The sequence below is a fragment of the Pelobates fuscus genome, chromosome 1 (assembly GCF_036172605.1).
Source record: "Pelobates fuscus isolate aPelFus1 chromosome 1, aPelFus1.pri, whole genome shotgun sequence".
In the NCBI taxonomy this organism is placed as follows: Eukaryota; Metazoa; Chordata; class Amphibia; order Anura; family Pelobatidae; genus Pelobates; species Pelobates fuscus.
The window spans coordinates 341,623,163-341,643,645 of NC_086317.1; the positions used below are offsets into that span (position 1 = coordinate 341,623,163).

The 20,483-nt window shown below is 37.7% G+C and overlaps 1 protein-coding gene across 2 annotated transcripts in view; it reads right to left on the minus strand.

Moving 5' to 3' along the window:
* The window catches only part of GPC6 (glypican 6), a 946,336-nt gene that overhangs the window by 136,097 nt on the left and 789,756 nt on the right, over positions 1–20,483 (minus strand). For both annotated transcript variants that reach the window (XM_063425801.1, XM_063425799.1), the window contains exon 5: positions 8,953–9,083. In XM_063425801.1, coding sequence (XP_063281871.1) covers positions 8,953–9,083 — 131 coding nt within the window. The remainder of the gene's footprint in view (positions 1–8,952; positions 9,084–20,483) is intronic.

Sequence of the window (20,483 nt, forward strand, 5' to 3'; positions counted from 1 at the left end):
TCGGTGCTGGATCGGGCACTGCCCACGCTCGCATTAGGGCAATGGCCACGCTTGCATTAGGATTTTCCAATGGGAAAGCACTATTCAATGCTTTCCTATGGGGAAAATCTGACGCTGGAGGTTCTCATGCATAGCGTGAGGACATCCAGCATCAGATAATGGACCGTTTCAGTTCCGGAAATCCCACTAGTGGCTGTCTGGTAGACAGCCACTAGAAGAGTAGTTAACCCTGCAAGGTAAATATTGCAGTTTCTCAGAAACAGCAATAATTACTATTGCAGGGTTAAGGATATGGGACATTGTACCCAGACCACTTCAATGAGCTGAAGTGCTCTTGATGCCTACAGTGTCCCTTTAAAAAAATATTTTATTTAGAGTAACAATGACATATGTTAGCAACCTTTTTAGAGTGCTACAGATTGTTTAGACATATAAGCAAAAGATCCAACTCCTGTTAGACCTTAAATATAATGCAGTTAGATTTTAAGGCAGATTGGTGCACTATTAAAATTTACAAACCAGGACATTTGACTTAATATTGTTAATACTTAAAGTAAACACTTCTCTATGTCAGACCTCTTTTTTATTTACGAGCAAGCGATACCTAATACGTCTGAACTTGTAAACTGCACTTCTATCATTTAATCTTCTGTTAATCCACCTAGTGACTAACATAAGATGAGTGGGGTATGTAGGGTATTGTCAGGATCGGGACAGGGATCCAACACGCAGAGTACAAACAGTAGCCAGATACGTATACCGGACCTTAGAATGGCCGGACTAACGTAAGTAGTACAGTATAGAATGGTCAAAGACAAGCCGAGGTCGAGGGTAACAGAAGACAGGTAAGCGAGAGACAAGCCGAATCAAGGGTAACAGAGATAAGCAGAGTAAGGTAAACAAGCCGGGTCAAAACCAAAAGGGATAATAGAATACACAAGCACTGAGTGACTAGAACAAGCTAGAACCACAACAGGGCAATGAGCTAATGAAAGAAGCTCTGTTAAATACCCTGTTCAGAGCAGTAACCACGCCTCCGAGGCGTCCTGATTGGTCCTGCAGCAATTGACTGACAGGCCGTTCCGGGGGAGTGTCCTGATGACTACTTCCTGCCTAGATGCTGTAAAAGGCAGTCACTCCCTCGCGGCCGGCCTAGCATGACCGGATAGACCGCGGGGAAGGAAGCCATCAGACCGTCTGGATGGAGGAACAGCTAAGTCTCTACCTCTTTCGGAGGTAGAGACCACAGGTACCCTGACAGTACCCCCCCTCTCAGATACGCCCACCGGGCGGAATGAACCGGGACGAGATGGGAAGCGAGAGTGATACGCCCTGCGGAGACGGGGAGCATGAACATCCTCCTGAGGTACCCAACTCCTCTCCTCAGGACCATATCCCTTCCAATCAACCAGATATTGTACTCTCCCCCGGGAGATTCGAGAATCAATAATAGAGTTAACCTCATACTCCTCCTGACCCTCCACCTGAACGGAGCGAGGAGGGGCTATTGTGGAGGAAAATCTGTTACATATGAGTGGTTTCAGCAATGAAACGTGAAACGAGTTCGGGATGCGTAAGGTATTAGGAAGAGCTAAACGATACGCAACTGGATTGATACGGGTCAGCACCCTGTAGGGTCCAATATAACGAGGAGCGAACTTCATGGAGGGCACTTTTAAACAGATGTTCCTCGTGCTCAGCCATACCCTATCACCTGGAACAAAGACCGGAGCCGCCCTTCTACGTTTATCAGCGTGTTTCTTGACCAACATAGAGTTGTGCACAAGGATTTGTCGAGTTTGATCCCACAACCTCCTCAAATTGGCAACATGAACATCAACCGACGGCACCCCCTGGGAAGGAGAATCCGAAGGAAGAATAGACGGATGAAAACCATAATTCATGAAGAAGGGGCTTGAATGAGTAGAATCGCAAACGAGATTGTTGTGTGCAAACTCCGCCCAAGGAATCAAACCGACCCAATCATCCTGGTGTTCAGAAACAAAGCATCGTAAATATTGTTCAATTTTCTGGTTGGTACGTTCAGCAGCTCCGTTAGACTGAGGATGATAGGCAGAAGAAAAGTTTAATTTAATACCAAGTTGAGAGCAGAAGGACCTCCAAAAGCGGGAAACAAATTGGGAGCCTCTGTCCGATACAATTTGAGAGGGTATCCCATGTAGGCGAAAAATCTCCTTAGCGAATATCTCTGCCAATTCGGGAGAAGACGGGAGTTTAGGCAGGGGAATGAAGTGTGCCATCTTAGTAAACCTGTCAACCACGGTGAGGATAACAGTCTGTCTTTTAGAGATAGGTAGACCGACAATAAAGTCCATGGCCAAACAGGACCATGGTTTTTCTGGAACCTCCAAGGGGTGCAGGAATCCACATGGAAGCGTATGGGGTTGTTTGGTTTTAGTACAAACTTCACATGCAGCGATGAACTCCTCAATATCCCTCCGTAAAGCAGGCCACCAGAAGTCCTTAGAGATCAACGCGTAAGTTTTGCGAATACCAGGATGTCCCGCCATCTTGCTATTATGTAAACACTGTAAAAGTTCCAGTTGAAGAGCAGGAGGAACGAAATGACGGCCCGCAGGAGTCTGTTTAGGTGCTAGATGTTGCAACTTAATGATCTCGGCCAGTAATGGAGAATGAATCCTGAGATTTGTATTAGCAATGATATTGCATTTCGGAACTATAGAAGAAAGAACTGGTTCAGGTACAGTAGAAGGTTCATATTGGCGAGATAATGCATCGGCTTTAGAGTTTTTAGAACCAGGTCTGTAAGTCAGTACATAATTGAAGTGAGTCAGGAATAAGGACCAACGAGCTTGTCTAGAGGATAAGCGCTTAGCCTCCCCAATATAGGACAAGTTTTTGTGGTCCGTCAAAATCGTAATAGGGTGTAGGGTCCCCTCCAACAAATGTCTCCACTCCTTTAAGGCTTTAATGACTGCTAACAGTTCCCTTTCCCCGATGTCATATCTGCTCTCAGGCCCAGAAAATTTCTTAGAGAAGAAACCACAAGGGTGTAACGGTTTATCCACCCCTAACCTTTGAGACAGAACAGCCCCAACTGCTGTCTCAGAGGCATCGACCTCGAGCAAGAAAGGCAGAGTCGTATCAGGATGGACTAGAATAGGAGCCGAGGCAAAAAGTTCCTTGAGAGTCTTGAAAGCACCAAGAGCTTCCTTAGACCAGAACTTAGTATCAGCCCCTTGTTTGGTCATATTGGTAATAGGCGCAATGATAGAGGAGTATCCTTTAATGAAGCGCCTATAGTAGTTGGAAAAACCAATAAACCTTTGGATAGCCTTGAGTCCTTTGGGCAAGGGCCAGTCTAAAATAGATTGGAGTTTTACAGGATCCATTTTAAAACCTTCCCCAGAAATCACGTATCCAAGAAAGTCTACCTGAGACTGATCAAAACTGCACTTCTCCAATTTGCAATATAGACCATGTTGCAGCAGCCTGTGTAATACCTCTCTGACCTGTCTATGGTGAGTCTCAATCTCCTTAGAGTGTATTAGTATGTCGTCCAGGTAAACAATAACACAATCATGCTGAAACTCCCTAAGTACCTCATTAATCAAATCTTGAAATACTGCAGGAGCATTGCATAGTCCAAATGGCATAACAGTGTATTCGTAATGGCCATACCGGGTATTGAATGCCGTCATCCACTCGTGACCTTGCTGGATTCTCACCAAATTGTAAGCCCCTCTGAGATCTAACTTGGTGAAGATTTTGGAGCCCTTAAGACGATCAAATAACTCGGTAATCAGTGGGATAGGATAGGCATTTCTGACAGTTATTTTATTCAAGCCTCGGTAATCGATACAAGGTCTCAGCGTGCCATCCTTCTTCTTAATGAAAAAGAACCCAGCCCCGGCCGGAGAAGAAGACCTCCTGATGAATCCCTTTTCTAAATTCTCCCGAATATACTCCTCTAGAACCGAGTTTTCCTGAACAGACAGAGGATATACATGGCCCCTCGGAGGCATACTGCCGGGTAGAAGCTTAATCTTACAGTCAAATGACCTGTGTGGAGGCAAAGAATCGGCATTCTTCTTGTCAAACACTGCCCTTAAGTCTAGGTAAAGGTCTGGTATTTGTCTTTCTGTGGACTGAGTAGGATTCTCCGGTATGTTAATATTAGCTAATGGAGAAACCTTGCACAAACACCGATCCTGGCAGCCCTGACCCCACGAGAGTATCTCTCCTAACTCCCAATCGATAATAGGGTTATGTTTTTTCAACCATGGGTACCCCAGAACTATGGGAACGGAAGGAGACGAAATGAGCATAAGAGATAAATTCTCCACGTGTAGCATACCAACATTTAAATCAATGGGTATGGTCTCACGAAAGATAACAGGGTCTAGTAGTGGTCTACCATCTATGGCCTCAACGGCCAAAGGTGTCTCCCTTAGCTGGGATGGGAAATTGTTCTTACTAGCAAAGGCTTGGTCGATAAAATTCTCAGCAGCACTGGAATCTATCAATGCCTTAGCCCTTACTACTTCCTTCCCCCAAGTTAAGGAAACTGGTAGCAGAAGCCTGTGATCTTTATAATTAGGAGTAGAGGACAAAATAGAAACACCCAAGGCCTGTCCTCTAGAGAGACTTAGGTGCGAGCGTTTCCCGGGCGGTTAGAACAGTTCGAGAGTAAATGACCCTTGGTTCCACAATACATACACAAACCCTCTCTTCTCCTGTGCTGTCTTTCCTCCTCAGAGAGGCGGGTATACCATATCTGCATAGGTTCAGTAAGCAAAGATATCGTGGAGTCAGGACTTGGAAAAGCGGGAGCTAACCTAAAAGAAGGTCTCTGGTTCCTCTCTCGAGTGTTCTGTCTCTCTCTTAGACGTTCATCTATACGAGAGATGAACGAAATTAAATCCTCTAAATTCTCAGGGAGTTCTCTGGTAGCAACCTCATCAAGGATTACATCAGATAGGCCATTCAAAAATACATCCATATACGCCTGCTCATTCCACTTGATTTCTGCCGCCAGAGACCTGAACTCTAGTGCATAATCCACCAGTGTTCGGTTCTCCTGTCTCAGGCGCAACAGTAATCTGGCTGCATTAACCTTTCTACCTGGAGGGTCAAATGTTCTTCTAAAAGCAGCTACAAATGCGTTATAGTTATAAACTAATGGGTTATCGTTCTCCCATAGTGGGTTGGCCCATCTCAGAGCTTTCTCAATGAGTAGGGTGATAATAAATCCTACTTTTGCCCTATCTGTAGGATAAGAGCGAGGTTGCAATTCAAAGTGGATACTAATTTGGTTTAAAAAACCACAACACTTCTCAGGAGCCCCACCATAGCGTACTGGGGGGGTAATGTGAGAAGAAGCACCCACTGTGGCTACCTCTAGACCTGAACCGACAGGAGAAACAGGGGTATTACGTATCTCCTCTGGTGGGTTATTGGCACTAGCTAATAGAGCCTGTAGCGCAAGCGCCATCTGATCCATTCTGTGATCCATGGCTTCAAACCTAGGATCAGGAGCAGCCAGCTGACTGTTTGTACTTGCAGGATCCATTGGCCCTGTCGTAATGTCAGGATCGGGACAGGGATCCAACACGCAGAGTACAAACAGTAGCCAGATACGTATACCGGACCTTAGAATGGCCGGACTAACGTAAGTAGTACAGTATAGAATGGTCAAAGACAAGCTGAGGACGAGGGTAACAGAAGACAGGTAAGCGAGAGACAAGCCGAATCAAGGGTAACAGAGATAAGCAGAGTAAGGTAAACAAGCCGGGTCAAAACCAAAAGGGATAATAGAATACACAAGCACTGAGTGACTAGAACAAGCTAGAACCACGACAGGGCAATGAGCTAATGAAAGAAGCTCTGTTAAATACCCTGTTCAGAGCAGTAACCACGCCTCCGAGGCGTCCTGATTGGTCCTGCAGCAATTGACTGACAGGTCGTTCCGGGGGAGTGTCCTGATGACTACTTCCTGCCTAGATGCTGTAAAAGGCAGTCACTCCCTCGCGGCCGGCCTAGCATGACCGGATAGACCGCGGGGAAGGAAGCCATCAGACCGTCTGGATGGAGGAACAGCTAAGTCTCTACCTCTTTCGGAGGTAGAGACCACAGGTACCCTGACAGGTATGTAGTGTTCTGGTCTGTGAGACACCAAAGGAATAATCCTTTCTGGTTCTGGTGAGTATTCTCTTACAAAATTTAAAACAATATGATACTTGTTGGCATGATTTGTTTTGTAATTTGAGATGATAACAATAAACAGTGTACAAATGGACTCAAAATGAATGAGGGTTGGCCTGGGGGTGGGTGCAAACGGACACACTTTTTCAAAGCTCCATATTGTATATTTTCATCCATAAGCACTAGACTCTACAGTACTGATATCACTACATAATGACTAGATTTAGCCACACTGCAGCCATGGCAACTGGAAACTAAACAGTTAGTGGAATACCTACACACTGGCACAATGGCAGTCTCTAGAGTACTGATTTTTGCAATATAAGGTCGCCTTCTACTTTTCAGAAGTTTTATTGACTTAAAGGGACGTTATAGTCACCATAACAACTTTAGCTTAATGAAGCAGTTTATATGTATAGTTCATGCCTCTGCATTCTCACTGCTCAATTCTCTCATTTAGGAGTTAAATCTCTTTGTTTATGCAGCCCTAGGCACACCTCCTTGCATATGACTTTCACAGCCTTTCTAATCACTTCCTGTAAATAGAAATGGTTACACTTCCTTCATTTTGGAGTTCTTATCTCCTGCTCTGTTAATAGCTTGTTAGAGCCTGCAGGAGCCTCCTGTGCATCATGAAAGTTCAATTTACTTTTAAACTTTTAAATTAAGTTACAAGTGAAACCATGTTTTTTTCATGCAAGCTGTGCCAATCACATCCAGTGGAAGTGTGGCAAGGTCTGCATGGACAGAAACACATGTGATTTAACTCCTAAATGGAAGAGGATTGAGACTTCAGTGACATAAGCTAAAAATTAGAACTGCTTCATTAAGCTAAATTTGTTTTTATGACTATAATGTCCCTTAGACCCTTTAATACACCTACTTTCTGCAATTGTTGTTTTTCAAGTGGAGTTACACCATCTGATTGACTACTGATGCTCCAAATATTAATTAGCTCTGAACACTCTATGTCATTGCTCAGTGGCCTCAAACACTTCATATAAGTACAAGACGATGCTTTAGCTATCTAGTTGTCAATTAGTACTTGATACTGTCAAATGTCTCTTTGGACCTCAATGAATTTATAGTGGTATTATAGTACAGTTGCATAGTTCATTTGCAGACCAGCATATCCTCTTTCAGGAGAAATTCTTTTTTGAAAAACAAACAAATGGATTTAGAGGACAGAGCTTGTCAGAATAATTGCAGGAATTTGGGAACACAATGAAACAATTACCAATGAAGAACTGCCGTCTTATCAGATTGACTTTATACCAACCAATATTAGTTGCTTCCACATCTATCAAATTCTCATATTGATTTATGTCTTAGCGATAAAATTATCTCAAAAAGTGTTCTGGACTACACATTTGGCTGGAGAACATGGCCTAATTACATTATACTATGATCTTGTTACCTCTGAAAGAAAATTCCTACCTTGAAATGAAAGTCTTTTGAAAATTGAACTCCTCTCCCTTAAGCAATAAATCACATCACACATTTTGCCAAACTACTATCTAATTACTTCAGAGAAAATTGTGTTTCCTGGCTAGCCATAAGGTGGTTATATGTAGCCATTACATTTGATTAGGTTGTCACTGAAAAAAAAGGTTAACATGGACAAACCCATGGCTCTCCAGACACAATTAACCTTGATAGAACTGTAAAACAAAGTAAATCCCTCCTCTGAATGCATTGATGGTATTCTTACCAAACCGAAACACAAATACTTTATTGGTAGTAATAAGACCAACTAATCATTTGCCTCAAACTTCAGAAAGAGAAGCAAACAGTAGAATTGGTTTTATACGTAATTCCAATAAGGGCAATATGATTAATCTTGCTAATATTGCAAAAGTATTTTTTTGATTTTTATGGTTCACTGTAAACTTTGCAAGGAACTGCAGCACTGGGTCCCAAAAGAAAGTACGTACTCCAGGCTTGAATAAGTAAATAACAATTCAAGCTTTATTCCATATGCATTTTTTCCAAATCAAGTAATATATACCACAGTGCACAGAGGGGGCACAAGGAGGGCAATGCTTGCGCGTTTCATGCCTAAAAGACACTTCCTCGGGTTTGAAAGGAAGTGCCTTTTGGATACAAAACATGTAAGCATCCTTCTCCTGGTCCATCTCTGAGACAGAGCCTCATGGTCATGTAATTAATAAACACCCCTCTTGTGCCCCCTCTGTGCACTTTGTGTTTGTTTGTTTTTATTTTAGGAAAAATGGAATATAGCTTGGATTTTTATTTACTTATTCAAGTCTGAAGTAAGTCCCTTCTTTTGAGACCTGCTGCAGTTTCTTGCAAATTATACAGTGAAAAAAAAAGGAATTGGAGGCACACCAGGAACATGCATTTCTCAGTAGTGGTGCTACAGTAATGACTTGAAAAATATACAAAATACAGATTAATGAACAGCACACACACACAAATGCAGTTTAAATGCTACTTAAAATACCCAACCATAGCAAACAAATATGGAGATTAAGGAACCACATGGCCATATTGAGTTAAGCCCACCACTACTTCACAGTACCTCAATATCGCTGGATCCTACACAAATTTTTACATGAGCGATAAACATTCTAACTGCAATACTTAACAACTTAAATGGAGATAATTTCAAAACATACCTAGAGCAATTGCAGAATGAAACAAGATGTGCTGCCAAACATAAAACATCCTACCAAATACACTGCACAAACCATTTTTATTGGTTACTGTGAAATTTAAGTGTATATTATGGGACAGACATCTTACCTTGCCTGACACCTGAATGCTATTTTCCTGCATGTTTGTGATGGCTTCAGAAATCTTAATATCGATAGGATCCATGACCGACTCGATATTGAATGGCCCCTCCAATCTGTCAACTACTAAAAGCATGGCATCTGTACAAAGACCAAAGCAAAAACACAAACAAAATAAAGGTCAAGAGTTTGATTAAAAGGCCGCATTAAACATTGAGCTGACTATGGAAGTGCTGCATTCATTGTTTTCTCCACAGTGAAGAGACATTTACACAATTTTGCAAACACACCTGTCATAACACACTTTCCACAGGCAGCTGCATTACTGACGAGATTATAATTATTATTAATAATTTAATTTTACTGTATTGTGTTGTCAACCTTTAATGCACTGTTGATGAATAAAACCTAATTCATTATGTAAACATTTAAAGCCAGATATTTTTTACATATCAGACTGTAAAATGCCTGATATTTGTTATTTTATGGATATTGAACAAAGCAGCCTATCAAATATTTACATTGCAATGCCTAGAAATTCATTTAAACTAAGGATACTACATATATAAATGCTATTTTTTTCATAACAGGTAGACCACAATTAGTGCAATTTACAACACACTTAAAAAAGTAAAAATATCAATATAGTAAGTGTAATCATCAATATTGTGGATAGGGAGGAAAATATGACAGAGGATAATACAATGCACAGATCAAAATATGTATTGCATTGTTTAACCCCTTCAGGACGGAGTCAATAGTACACGTTCTGATCAAAACAAAACGTAAACAAAAACTGGAATTTGCGCTATATGTCTGTTCAACCGTAATTCACCTCTTTCATTTTAAATGCACCCACACTTATTATATATCATTTTGTTCAGGAGAAACAGGGCTTTCATTTCATATAAAATATTTATATATGAAACAATTTATTATAAATAAAATAAAAAAAAACTGTGAGAATTTTTTTTTTTAATTTGTAGTTCCGCCTCACATTTTAGCTGTAAATGTCATAATACGGTTAGGTTTTACTGCAACAAAATGCACATATTTGTAATCAGCGATGTCTCACGAGTACAACAGTACCCCCCATTAACAGGTTTTATGGTGTTTTGGAAAGTTACAGGGTCAAATATAGAAAGTTCCATTTTCAAATTGAAATTTGCCAGAATAGTAATGTTACCTTTGAGACGGTGTGGTCAGTGGTGTATCCTAGTTTTGTGCTGCCCTAGGCAGGACAAAACTCAGGCGCCCCTCTCCCCCCTTGCGACACCCCCACCCAACCCATCCCCCCCCCGTCCCGCCTTCTAAATACACACACACACACACACACACACAAATTCACTGACAGATACGCATACACTAGCTAACAGACACACACACACAGTCAGACACACACACTCACTAGCAGACACACACACTCACTAGCAGACACACACACTCACTAACAGACACACACACTCTCTGTCAGACACACACACTCTCTGTCAGACAACGCACTCTCTGATATATAATATATTATAATATATAATATATAATATAATATATATAATATAATATTATATAATATATAATAATATATAATATATATAATATAATAATATATATAATATAATATTATATAATATATAATATAATAATATATAAATATATAATATAATATAATAATATATAATATATATAATATAATAATATATATTATATTATATATATTTATTATATATATTATATATTATTATATTATATATATTATATATTATTATATTATATATTATTATTATATATATTATATATATATTATATTATATATTATATATTATTATATTATAATATTATATATATTATATATATTATTATATTATAATATTATATATATTATATATATTATTATATTATATATTATAAATATTATATATTATTATATTATAATATTATATATATTATTATATTATATATTATATATATTATATATTATTATATTATAATATTATATATATTATTATATTACATATTATATATATTATATATTATTATATTATATATTATATATATTATATATTATTATATTATATATATTATATATTATTATATTATATATATTATATATATTATATATTATTATATTAATTATATATTATTATATTATATATATTTAATATATATAATATAATAATATATAATATTAATAATATATATAATATAATAATATATAATTAATGTAACCTACCCCCCAGCCTCCTTACCTTTGGGAATGCTGGGGGGGGGGGGGTTCTTTATCTCCCTGGGGCTGGTTGCTGGGCGGGCGGCTGGCGAGGGAGCTCTTCCTCTGAGCTCTCTGCTCAGCTCCCTCGCGCGCCGCAGAGTGAGGCTGGGAGCCGGAAGATGACGTCATATTCCGGCTCCCAGACTCACTCTGCGGCGCGCGAGGGAGCTGAGCAGAGAGCTCAGAGGAAGAGCTCCCTCGCCAGCCGCCCGCCCAGCCCATCAGCCCGACCGGCAGCCCAGTTAGCCGCAAGGCTAACAAGGCACTTGCCCTGGGCATTTGGGGGCGGCGTTTTTTGCCGCCCCCTGGAAAATGCCGCCCAAGGCAAATGCCTTGTTTGCCTTGCGGCTAAAACGCCCCTGGGTGTGGTAGCCCAGGAATGAGAATTACCCCCATAATGGCATACCATTTGAAAAAGTAGACAACCCAAGGTATTGAATGTGGGGTATGTTTAGTCTTTTTTAGTAGCCACTTAGTCACAAACACTGGCCAAAGTTAGCGTTCATATTTGTTTTTGTGTGAAAAAAGCAAAAAACTAATATTTGGCCAGTGTTTGTGACTAAGTGGCTACTAAAAATGACTGGACATACCCCATTTGCAATACCTTGGGTTGTCTACTTTTGCAAATGGTATGCCATCATAGGGGTAATTCTTATTCCTGGGCTACCATACGGTCTCAAAGGCAACATAACTAATCTGGCAAATTTCAATGTCAAAAAAATGAAATGCAAGCCTTATATGTGACTCTCTAACTTTCCAAAACACCATAAAACCTGTACATGGGGGGTACTGTTATTCTCGGGAGATTTCACTAAACACAAATATTAGTGTTTTAAAACAGTAAAACATATTACAACAATAATATAGTCCATAAAAGTGCAGTTTGTTTGTAAAAAATGCAAAAAAAAAGCCCTTTAAAGCCGAGACGGCATAGAACGCCGTAACGGCGTTAAGGGGTTAATAAAGTATATGGACAAAAATACTTATGTTGCCTCTGCAGTGTTCTTTTACATTATGAATACATGACAAAACCATAAAAGTTAATCTCCCTTTTAAGGCCAAAGTAGCTGAACTGAGAGAATAGCTGAATTCTAGAATTTTTCCAGTTTATCTACTTTGATCTTGAATTTGGAATTCACTTAGAATTCCCAACATTTCTCACTTATGTTAATAGCCTTGTACATCTTCAATTAGATGATAATTCACACTGAAATTCACACTTTGAGCTTTAGGTAGTTGGTTCTTATCTTTAATTAAATACGGGTCAATGTAATGTGACCTCCCTCCTTTATATCTTCAGTGGCCACCAGTAATATATGTAAGAGAAGAGGAGATATAGCAGAGTTTAATAATGTGGATAAAATATCCTGAAATGTGGGATAATCCAGTGCGCCAGAGATCGACCCACCATGTGATGGCTCAGATTAATAGGTACTGACATATTTTATTGGATATTGATTTCCCTGTTCTGAGTATTTCACAATTACTTTTATTTTTATTTTTTATATTCTTTATTTTTTTACAGTGCTGGGTTACAGACAGGCTTGCAATGTCATTTCAATAAGTCGAGAGATGACAGAAACAGGTGCAAATATGTGACATGACATATCGAGAATGCTGCACTTTTTATAAAAGAAAAGAAAAATTCACAAGCAAGATAACCATGCCTAGAGATATGACTACATAATTGCATAAATGATAAAAAGAACATGGGGGGTACAGAATAGGTAACACGGTAAAATGAACAGAAACATGTCAACCTACTGTGAGTAACACAGGAAAGTGCAAGAAACTGTGAGCTGAGAATTCTGTCAGGAGATGCCCCTCATGAGATTAAACTAAATTTAAAATTATACTGTTATAGGAAACATATAATGATAAAAGATTAACGAACAGTGAGACTGTGTTAAAGATAATAAAAGGTTATGTGTCATACAATATAATAGAGAAAGGTGTTTGGGACACATGGTGGAGTAGATCAAGTAGTGGAAGGAGAGCATCCTCCAAGACTGCAGCACATCACCTTGAAAAACACAGATGTGATCAGCCAATTCCCTTGACTGGTGATGTAGTGTCCCACAAAGTAGACTGTGGCCTAAGCCTCTAGTTCTCAGTCCGGTAGGCAATTTTGCTTTCTTCCACGTCTAGGCGCTGATTGAGCTGATCCCACAGGGATAGTCCCACTCCGAGAAATCACATTGTCAGACATATTGTGGATAAGATTAAAATGAAATGTATACTGTAAAGTCACTACTTAGCAGATTTGACTGCATTTTGTAGCAGCATGTAAAAGTCACAGACACATTTTTTTCCTTACTCTGTTCACTGCCGGCCAAACTGTGGAATTCGACTAATGTAAGCACATTGACCAAAGATAAGGCATCTCCTACACTTAGAACTAAAAAAAAAAAAAAAAATCTATATTCATAGATATAATCCTAATGAATAGATCTCATTATTATTAAAACTAACATTAGCTGAATGTGTGTAAAAGACATGTATATATCACGTGTTACTAATACAGACACACTTAGCTCCATACAATAGGACAGTGCCAACTGGATCAACCAGACACAGATAAGAATTACCAAGAAGATATACTCCCTACCAGTTATTCATTTTACTTATGAGGAAACTCTATATCAATGCAAGAACCCATTGTAAGACATGAGTTGAACCAGAGGGCAAATGTGCCAACCACTTAAATGATGGTACCATGTGATGCCTGTCTGTTAAAACCAACCACACTTAATTTGATGTGTGACAGCCATCTATGATTTAGCTATAAAGTCTTTCTATGTCATTTTACTACCTCAAACGGTAATTCAAATTAGCAATGAAAATTATTGTGATGCAATGATGCTATCTTCTGGTTATAATCTAGAAAACCAATCATTAGAATAATTTACACCGATCTAATTCCATTGGTCACTTTAAAAGATCTCATGAAAGAAGTAGAGATAAGGAAATTCCTTAGAACACAACACTTTCCAAAAGGAGAGGGGAAGACAAAAACAGAATAAGGAACACACTTCTGTTCACACCCTGGCATCACACTCTAGGGAATAATACTCTAACAATCTGCTCTACCCATCTATATTTAAACACTTTACTTGTATTCACCATCTATTGGATTATATCTCCAGAATACCTAGAGAATATTCTACAAATGGGTAAATGTGCTGGTTTAATTAAATTAAATTAAATTAAATTAATGTTTTACTAAAAGCAGAAATATGCCTGGATAATGCTGATCAGATTTCAAAACTTTTGAAATTATATTTAACTGAGAAATATATAATTCCATATTCTACACTGTAGCTGGGATAAAAAGAATAATATATTTGCTAGTGATTTGTCAAATGAATATTATCCAGAGATATTGACTTATCTTTGAAATATCAAGGAAAAGTTAAAGATCTGCAGCGTGTAAAGCTTAGGATTTTCTTATGGTCATTGGATGGTGAAGAATAATTAAGTTGACTATTTGTGAGATGAAACAACGTGTATTTTGTTTGCAATGCTTTAGTGTTTACCCTGTGAGAATTGTAGCGGGCAGTGAGTGAGTTAATTCTCCGTGTACTGATTCTAACTGCCTGTAAGCATCTGGTTTTACGCTGCGTAATACTCTGTTTACCATTCTATGTTACATTCTTTGTGTAATGGATTCTAAAGCAGAACTCCTATGGCATTGTTATGTATCTATGTCAAAAAAATATTGTTGATTAAATTCTAGTGGAATTATCTGTAATTTTACATGTAACTCCTTTGGAAGTTATTTTTAACTTTATGTGTTTAACAGCTATATATTATTTATGTGTCTTGAAAATCTGTACCAATACTTGCTAAGGCTACTGACCCCCACTGGTGGATAATTTCTATTTGGTCTAACATTGACACCACCTTAAGAAAAGTGATTTAGAAATATTATTTTTAATATTTATTACCCCATAAATATCCTCACAACGTCATGGACACTGGAGCTAAGGATGTCCCGATAAGGCCAGTGAGTGCACCGTTTTTGAGGTGTATGGGTTAGCAGAGGAGAAGAGATCAGTATTGGATCACTGTTGACACAATGTCAGGCCTGCTTCTTGAATAGGAGACACAACCTCACATGTGTCACAGCTTTCTTGTGGTCTATGGGGCATGTCTGCAGGCGTTAGCTATTGCATGGGGCTTTAAATTCTGATGATCAGCTTGGGCCAGAAGGCCTCAAAGAGAATATCAAGCCTTGATAGAATATGGAGTTGTGGGCCCAGTGACAGAGACCGCCAGATCTGCCATGTCTCAATGCCTCCACCACCAGGAAGGCAGCAGATTGGCTTCCGGAGATTCCCCAGCAATTATCCCCCACACCACACAGGACGGCAATACTGCCTCTACATGCGACAAGGAACCCAGAGGCACCTCAGGCTCAAAAACAGTGAGCTAAAAGTCCACAAATTAGAAAAAAGATAATATTCTGCACGGAGCTCGACCGCTCAGTTTGGCAGTCATGCCCCGCCCCCCAACAATATGACTCTTAACCCCTTAAGGACCGGACTGTTTTTGCGATGTTGTACATTTGCGACCAGGCATCTTTTTACACTTTTGTGGTGTTTGTGTTTAGCTGTAATTTTCCGCTCTCTCATTTACTGTTCCCATACAAATTATATATTGTTTTTTTTTCAGGACAAAAGGGGCTTTCTTTACATACCATTATTTATATAATCTCATGTAATTTAATTTTAAAAAAATGAAAAAATATGATGAAAAATTGAAAAAAATACATGTTTTTTGACTTTTATGTGAAAAATCTTTTACTCATCTACAAAAGCGAATGAAAAAAACTGCTAAATAGATTCAAAATTTTGTCCTGAGTTTAAAAATACCCAGTGTTTACATGCTTTTTGCTATTTTTTTGCATGTTATAGGGCTATAAGTACAAGTAGGATATTGCGGTTTCAAAACATACATTTTTAAAATGTATCAATAGTGACATTGTAACACTATTATCTGTCATAAATCGCTGAATAACACCCCACATGTACATATTTTTTTTAAAGTAGACAACCCAGGGTATTCAATATGGGGTATGTCCAGACTTTTTTAGTAGCCACATAGTCGCAAACACTGGCCAAAGTTAGCGTTCATATTTGTTTGTGTGTGAAAAAAGTAAAAAACTAAATTGAACGCTAATTTTGGCCAGTGTTTGTGACTAAGTGGTTACTAAAAAAGACTGGACATACCCCATTTGCAATACCTTGGGTTGTCTTCTTTTGCAAATGGTATGCCATCATGGGGGTAATTCTCATTCCTGGGCTACCATATGCTCTCAAAGGCAACGTAACCAACCTGGCCATTTTCAATGTAAAAATATTTGACCCATATATTTGACCCTGTAACTTTCAAAAACGCTATAAAACCTGTACATGGGGGGTACTTTTATACTCAGGAGACTTTGCTGAACACAAATATTAGTGTTTCAAAACTGGAAAATGTATCACAACAATTATATCATCAGTAAAAGTGCTGCTTGTGTGTGAAAAATGCAAAAAAAAGTCACTTTCACTGACAATATCATCGCTGTGATATGTTTTACTGTTTTGAATCACTAATATTTGTGTTCAGCAAAGTCTCCCGAGTAAAACAGTACCCCCCATGTACAGGTTTTAGGATGTCGTAGAACGTTACAGGGTAAAATACAGTGAGAGCAAATTAAATTCTCTGGACTCTCAGCCTGGGTTGGCAGGCAGGTCCCTTAAATTGCAATCAATAAAATAACTTAATTATGTAAAAATATTACATAAATACGCACATAGAATTTAAATATATATGCATATTTATATATTTGAAGTCTACGTGTATATTTATATAATTATTTATGTAATTTTGTATATGGACATATGAATAGTTCGTATTCTTTTTATTTATTTATATATACATAGATATATATACAATTTCATTCTAAGTGTATTTTGATATAAATATATATATATTAATATCAAAATACAGTTAGAATAAAATTTCGTATAGATATATAATTTTATTAAAATTTTTATTATTTTTACATGTTTAATTTAATTTAAATTACTTTTTATTTGTATTTTATAATATATATATATATACAATATATATAGTTATTATATATATTATATATATATACGTGTGTAATTTAATTATAAGTGTATTTTTATATTAATATATGTACATATTAATATAAAAATACACTTAGTATGACATTATATATATGATATATAGACGTATATTATATAGGTATAATATATGTCTATATATCATATATATATATATACACATATATAATAATAATTTTTTTTTATTCACTTTAACTTTTTTTTTTTTATGATTTTACACTTGCAGGGAGACTGCCTGTCAGCACAGACAGTCCCCCTGCAGGCAGACACATGGACACCTATTGTGACCATGTGGTCGCCCTGTTGGGCGATCACATGGCCACAGGGGTCCTAATCCGCCATGGGGAGACTGTCTGGGCTGCAGGCAGTCTCCCCACAACGGGAGCACCGCCGATCGCCGCCGGGGGAACGACGGCGATCGGGTAAGTACCTCTTAAATTTAGGACGGTTCAGGACCGTCGTCGGTCGGCAACGCAAAAATGCCGATGACGGTCCTGAACCGTCCTGCGTCGTTAAGGGGTTAATCAGAATATTTGAGCACATTCAAGAGAACTTGAATATTTTGAACAAATAGTAATAGTATGTATAGCTATATTGATATATTTCATGCAAACTTTAATAGACTCAATTTGATTTCACGAAATCAATTGCTCTCATCATTGTGTTCTTTGTATATTTTGAGTGCTGTGTAGCAGCATGGTCTGATTGAGGTAATAATCTGATTGGGAAGAGTGCCAAATTTCCTATTTTTGCTACTATAAATAATATATGTATTTATATGAGCACTTTTTTCACCAACAGGCACAGAAAAAGAATCCTCTAGTTCATAATGAATTTTGTGTAAGAACAATAACGGAGTGCTGATGTTCGTTTTCTTAGGAGGTTCTTGAGTTAAGACTCCATCTCTGAAAACAAATAAGGCAACTTTTCAATCAAGTTCAGAGGAAAGTCAGTCAATTATATTAGCAAATATTATTCAGGTGTTTCTAGAAATATTGTATAAAGAATTATGCATATTCTTTAAAAAAGAAAAAATATATCTCACTGAAATCGCACAGTAGTGCCCTAGTCCCTGTTGATGTGACTAAGTCAGTGCTGCAAGTTTTAAAGAGGTATTTTACTCACATTTTAACCTTTGCCACACAGCACTCCTCCATGAAGCTCTGCCTCTTTGGCTGGGATCACTGAAATTGATGATCTAAGCCAATCCAATGCTTTCTCATAGGAAAGCATTGGGAGGATAGTGCTCATGCACTGCTAAAGCTGTGGCAATCAGGTGGTCTCTTGGAGACAGCCATCATAGGCAGGTTAACCCTGCAAAGAAAACATTGCTGTTCATGCAGGATTGCAATGTTTTCAGCTGTAGAGTTAAAAGAGGCACATGGCACCTAGACCACTTCATTGAGATAGGGTGTTCTGGGTGCCTATAGAGTTCCTTAAATATTTTCTGAAGCAAAATTATCAGCAGCATCTGCCCACATTCTGACAGATTTCATATGTTTATATGTTCAATTAGATAACCATATTTCAGGACAAAACCATTTACAGAACAATAAACACTCAAAACATAATTGCTTGGTTAAAATAGGTAAGCAATGTTTAAACTAGAGATTTTAAGAATGGAACGTTTATAATCTGTTCAAAAATACTAACAAAGGGAAGTTGTAATCTTAAAAAAGGTAACTATGTCTGTGCACAAATAACATATGTACTCATAAGAAAAATAAAAAAAGTCTTTATTCTGAAAACAGAAATGAAATATGTATTGTCTATATATAGAAAGATACTCACACAATATCTATCTATCTGAGGACACACAGCGCATGTACATCAGTCTCCATGGTTCAAACACCGGACACACACAGTGTTTGGCATCAGAATATTTGCATGCTGGAAGTAGACATCGATAAAGTAAAAATAGTAATATCCACATACTAAGACCAAAATTTGATCTTGAGTGTGGATATGCACTGCAAAGTAGTAAACTATGTAGCAATAGTCACTTAACCAAAAGTATAGTTGCGGAGAAAGTCTTTTAGACCTAAAGCTTTTTTTTTTAATTTATTTATAAAATATTTTTTTATTTATAAAATATTTTACCAGGAAAGATACATTGAGATTTCTCTCGTTTTCAAGTATGTCCTGGGTATATAGAGCAACCTTAATACAAAGTCCAGACTATGCCATCAGTAGGACTTTGTAATCTGGTCATCATTATTCGGAACCCTAACTTATCTCCAAATGGTTAATATGGAATTATAATTAATTACAAATAAACATAAATGATGCCCATTATGAATATTAAGTCGGCGACAGGATCAAACTAACATCAAGAACTCCAATACAGGTCTACACTAAACATCACATTATTATTGACCATAAAATCAGAGCCAACTAAAGGCATTTTACTATATTGTTGATACATACACCAAAATTCAAGCCCAATAATTGTAATGTATCAAGAACAAAATGATACACTAAGGACTATACAAGAATGAATAGATTTATTTGACACAAAGTATCCTAATACTGAGTAACAACTGCGATCAACATACATCCTATACTAAGCCTTGGCAGTGAAATGGTAATTTTTCTCTTAACACTTTGCATCTCTAAATGTAATATCTGATTGGGCAATTTCAATATAGTTTTCCATTAGACAAGATGAGTTTATAAGCTAATTGCAAGTAATTAGGAAAACGTTTAACCCTTTAAGGACCAAACTTCTGGAATAAAAGGGAATCCTGACATGTCACACATGTCATGTGCCCTTAAGGGGTTAAAGTATGATAGCCTAGCATGAATATATTAAACATTTTTATATGATCAGATCAACATGATCATACTACATAATCTAAATTATTGACCATAACACTGGAGTCATTAAAATCAGAATGACCATATAGCATGGCTAATATATACATCTTGAACTTTAGTTTCTGAATAATAACCAAAGCAATAATAATAAAATGTCACACTAAAGATCACAAATGAATGTATAGTCTGTTTTCGACTCAAATCTTTTTGTGCACCGAAACGCACGTTGGGTAACTTTTGATTTTCACAGGGCACTTCTTACACGCACTCACGCTGGTGTTCTTTCATCATGCACATATTAAGCATGATATAATGGATTTA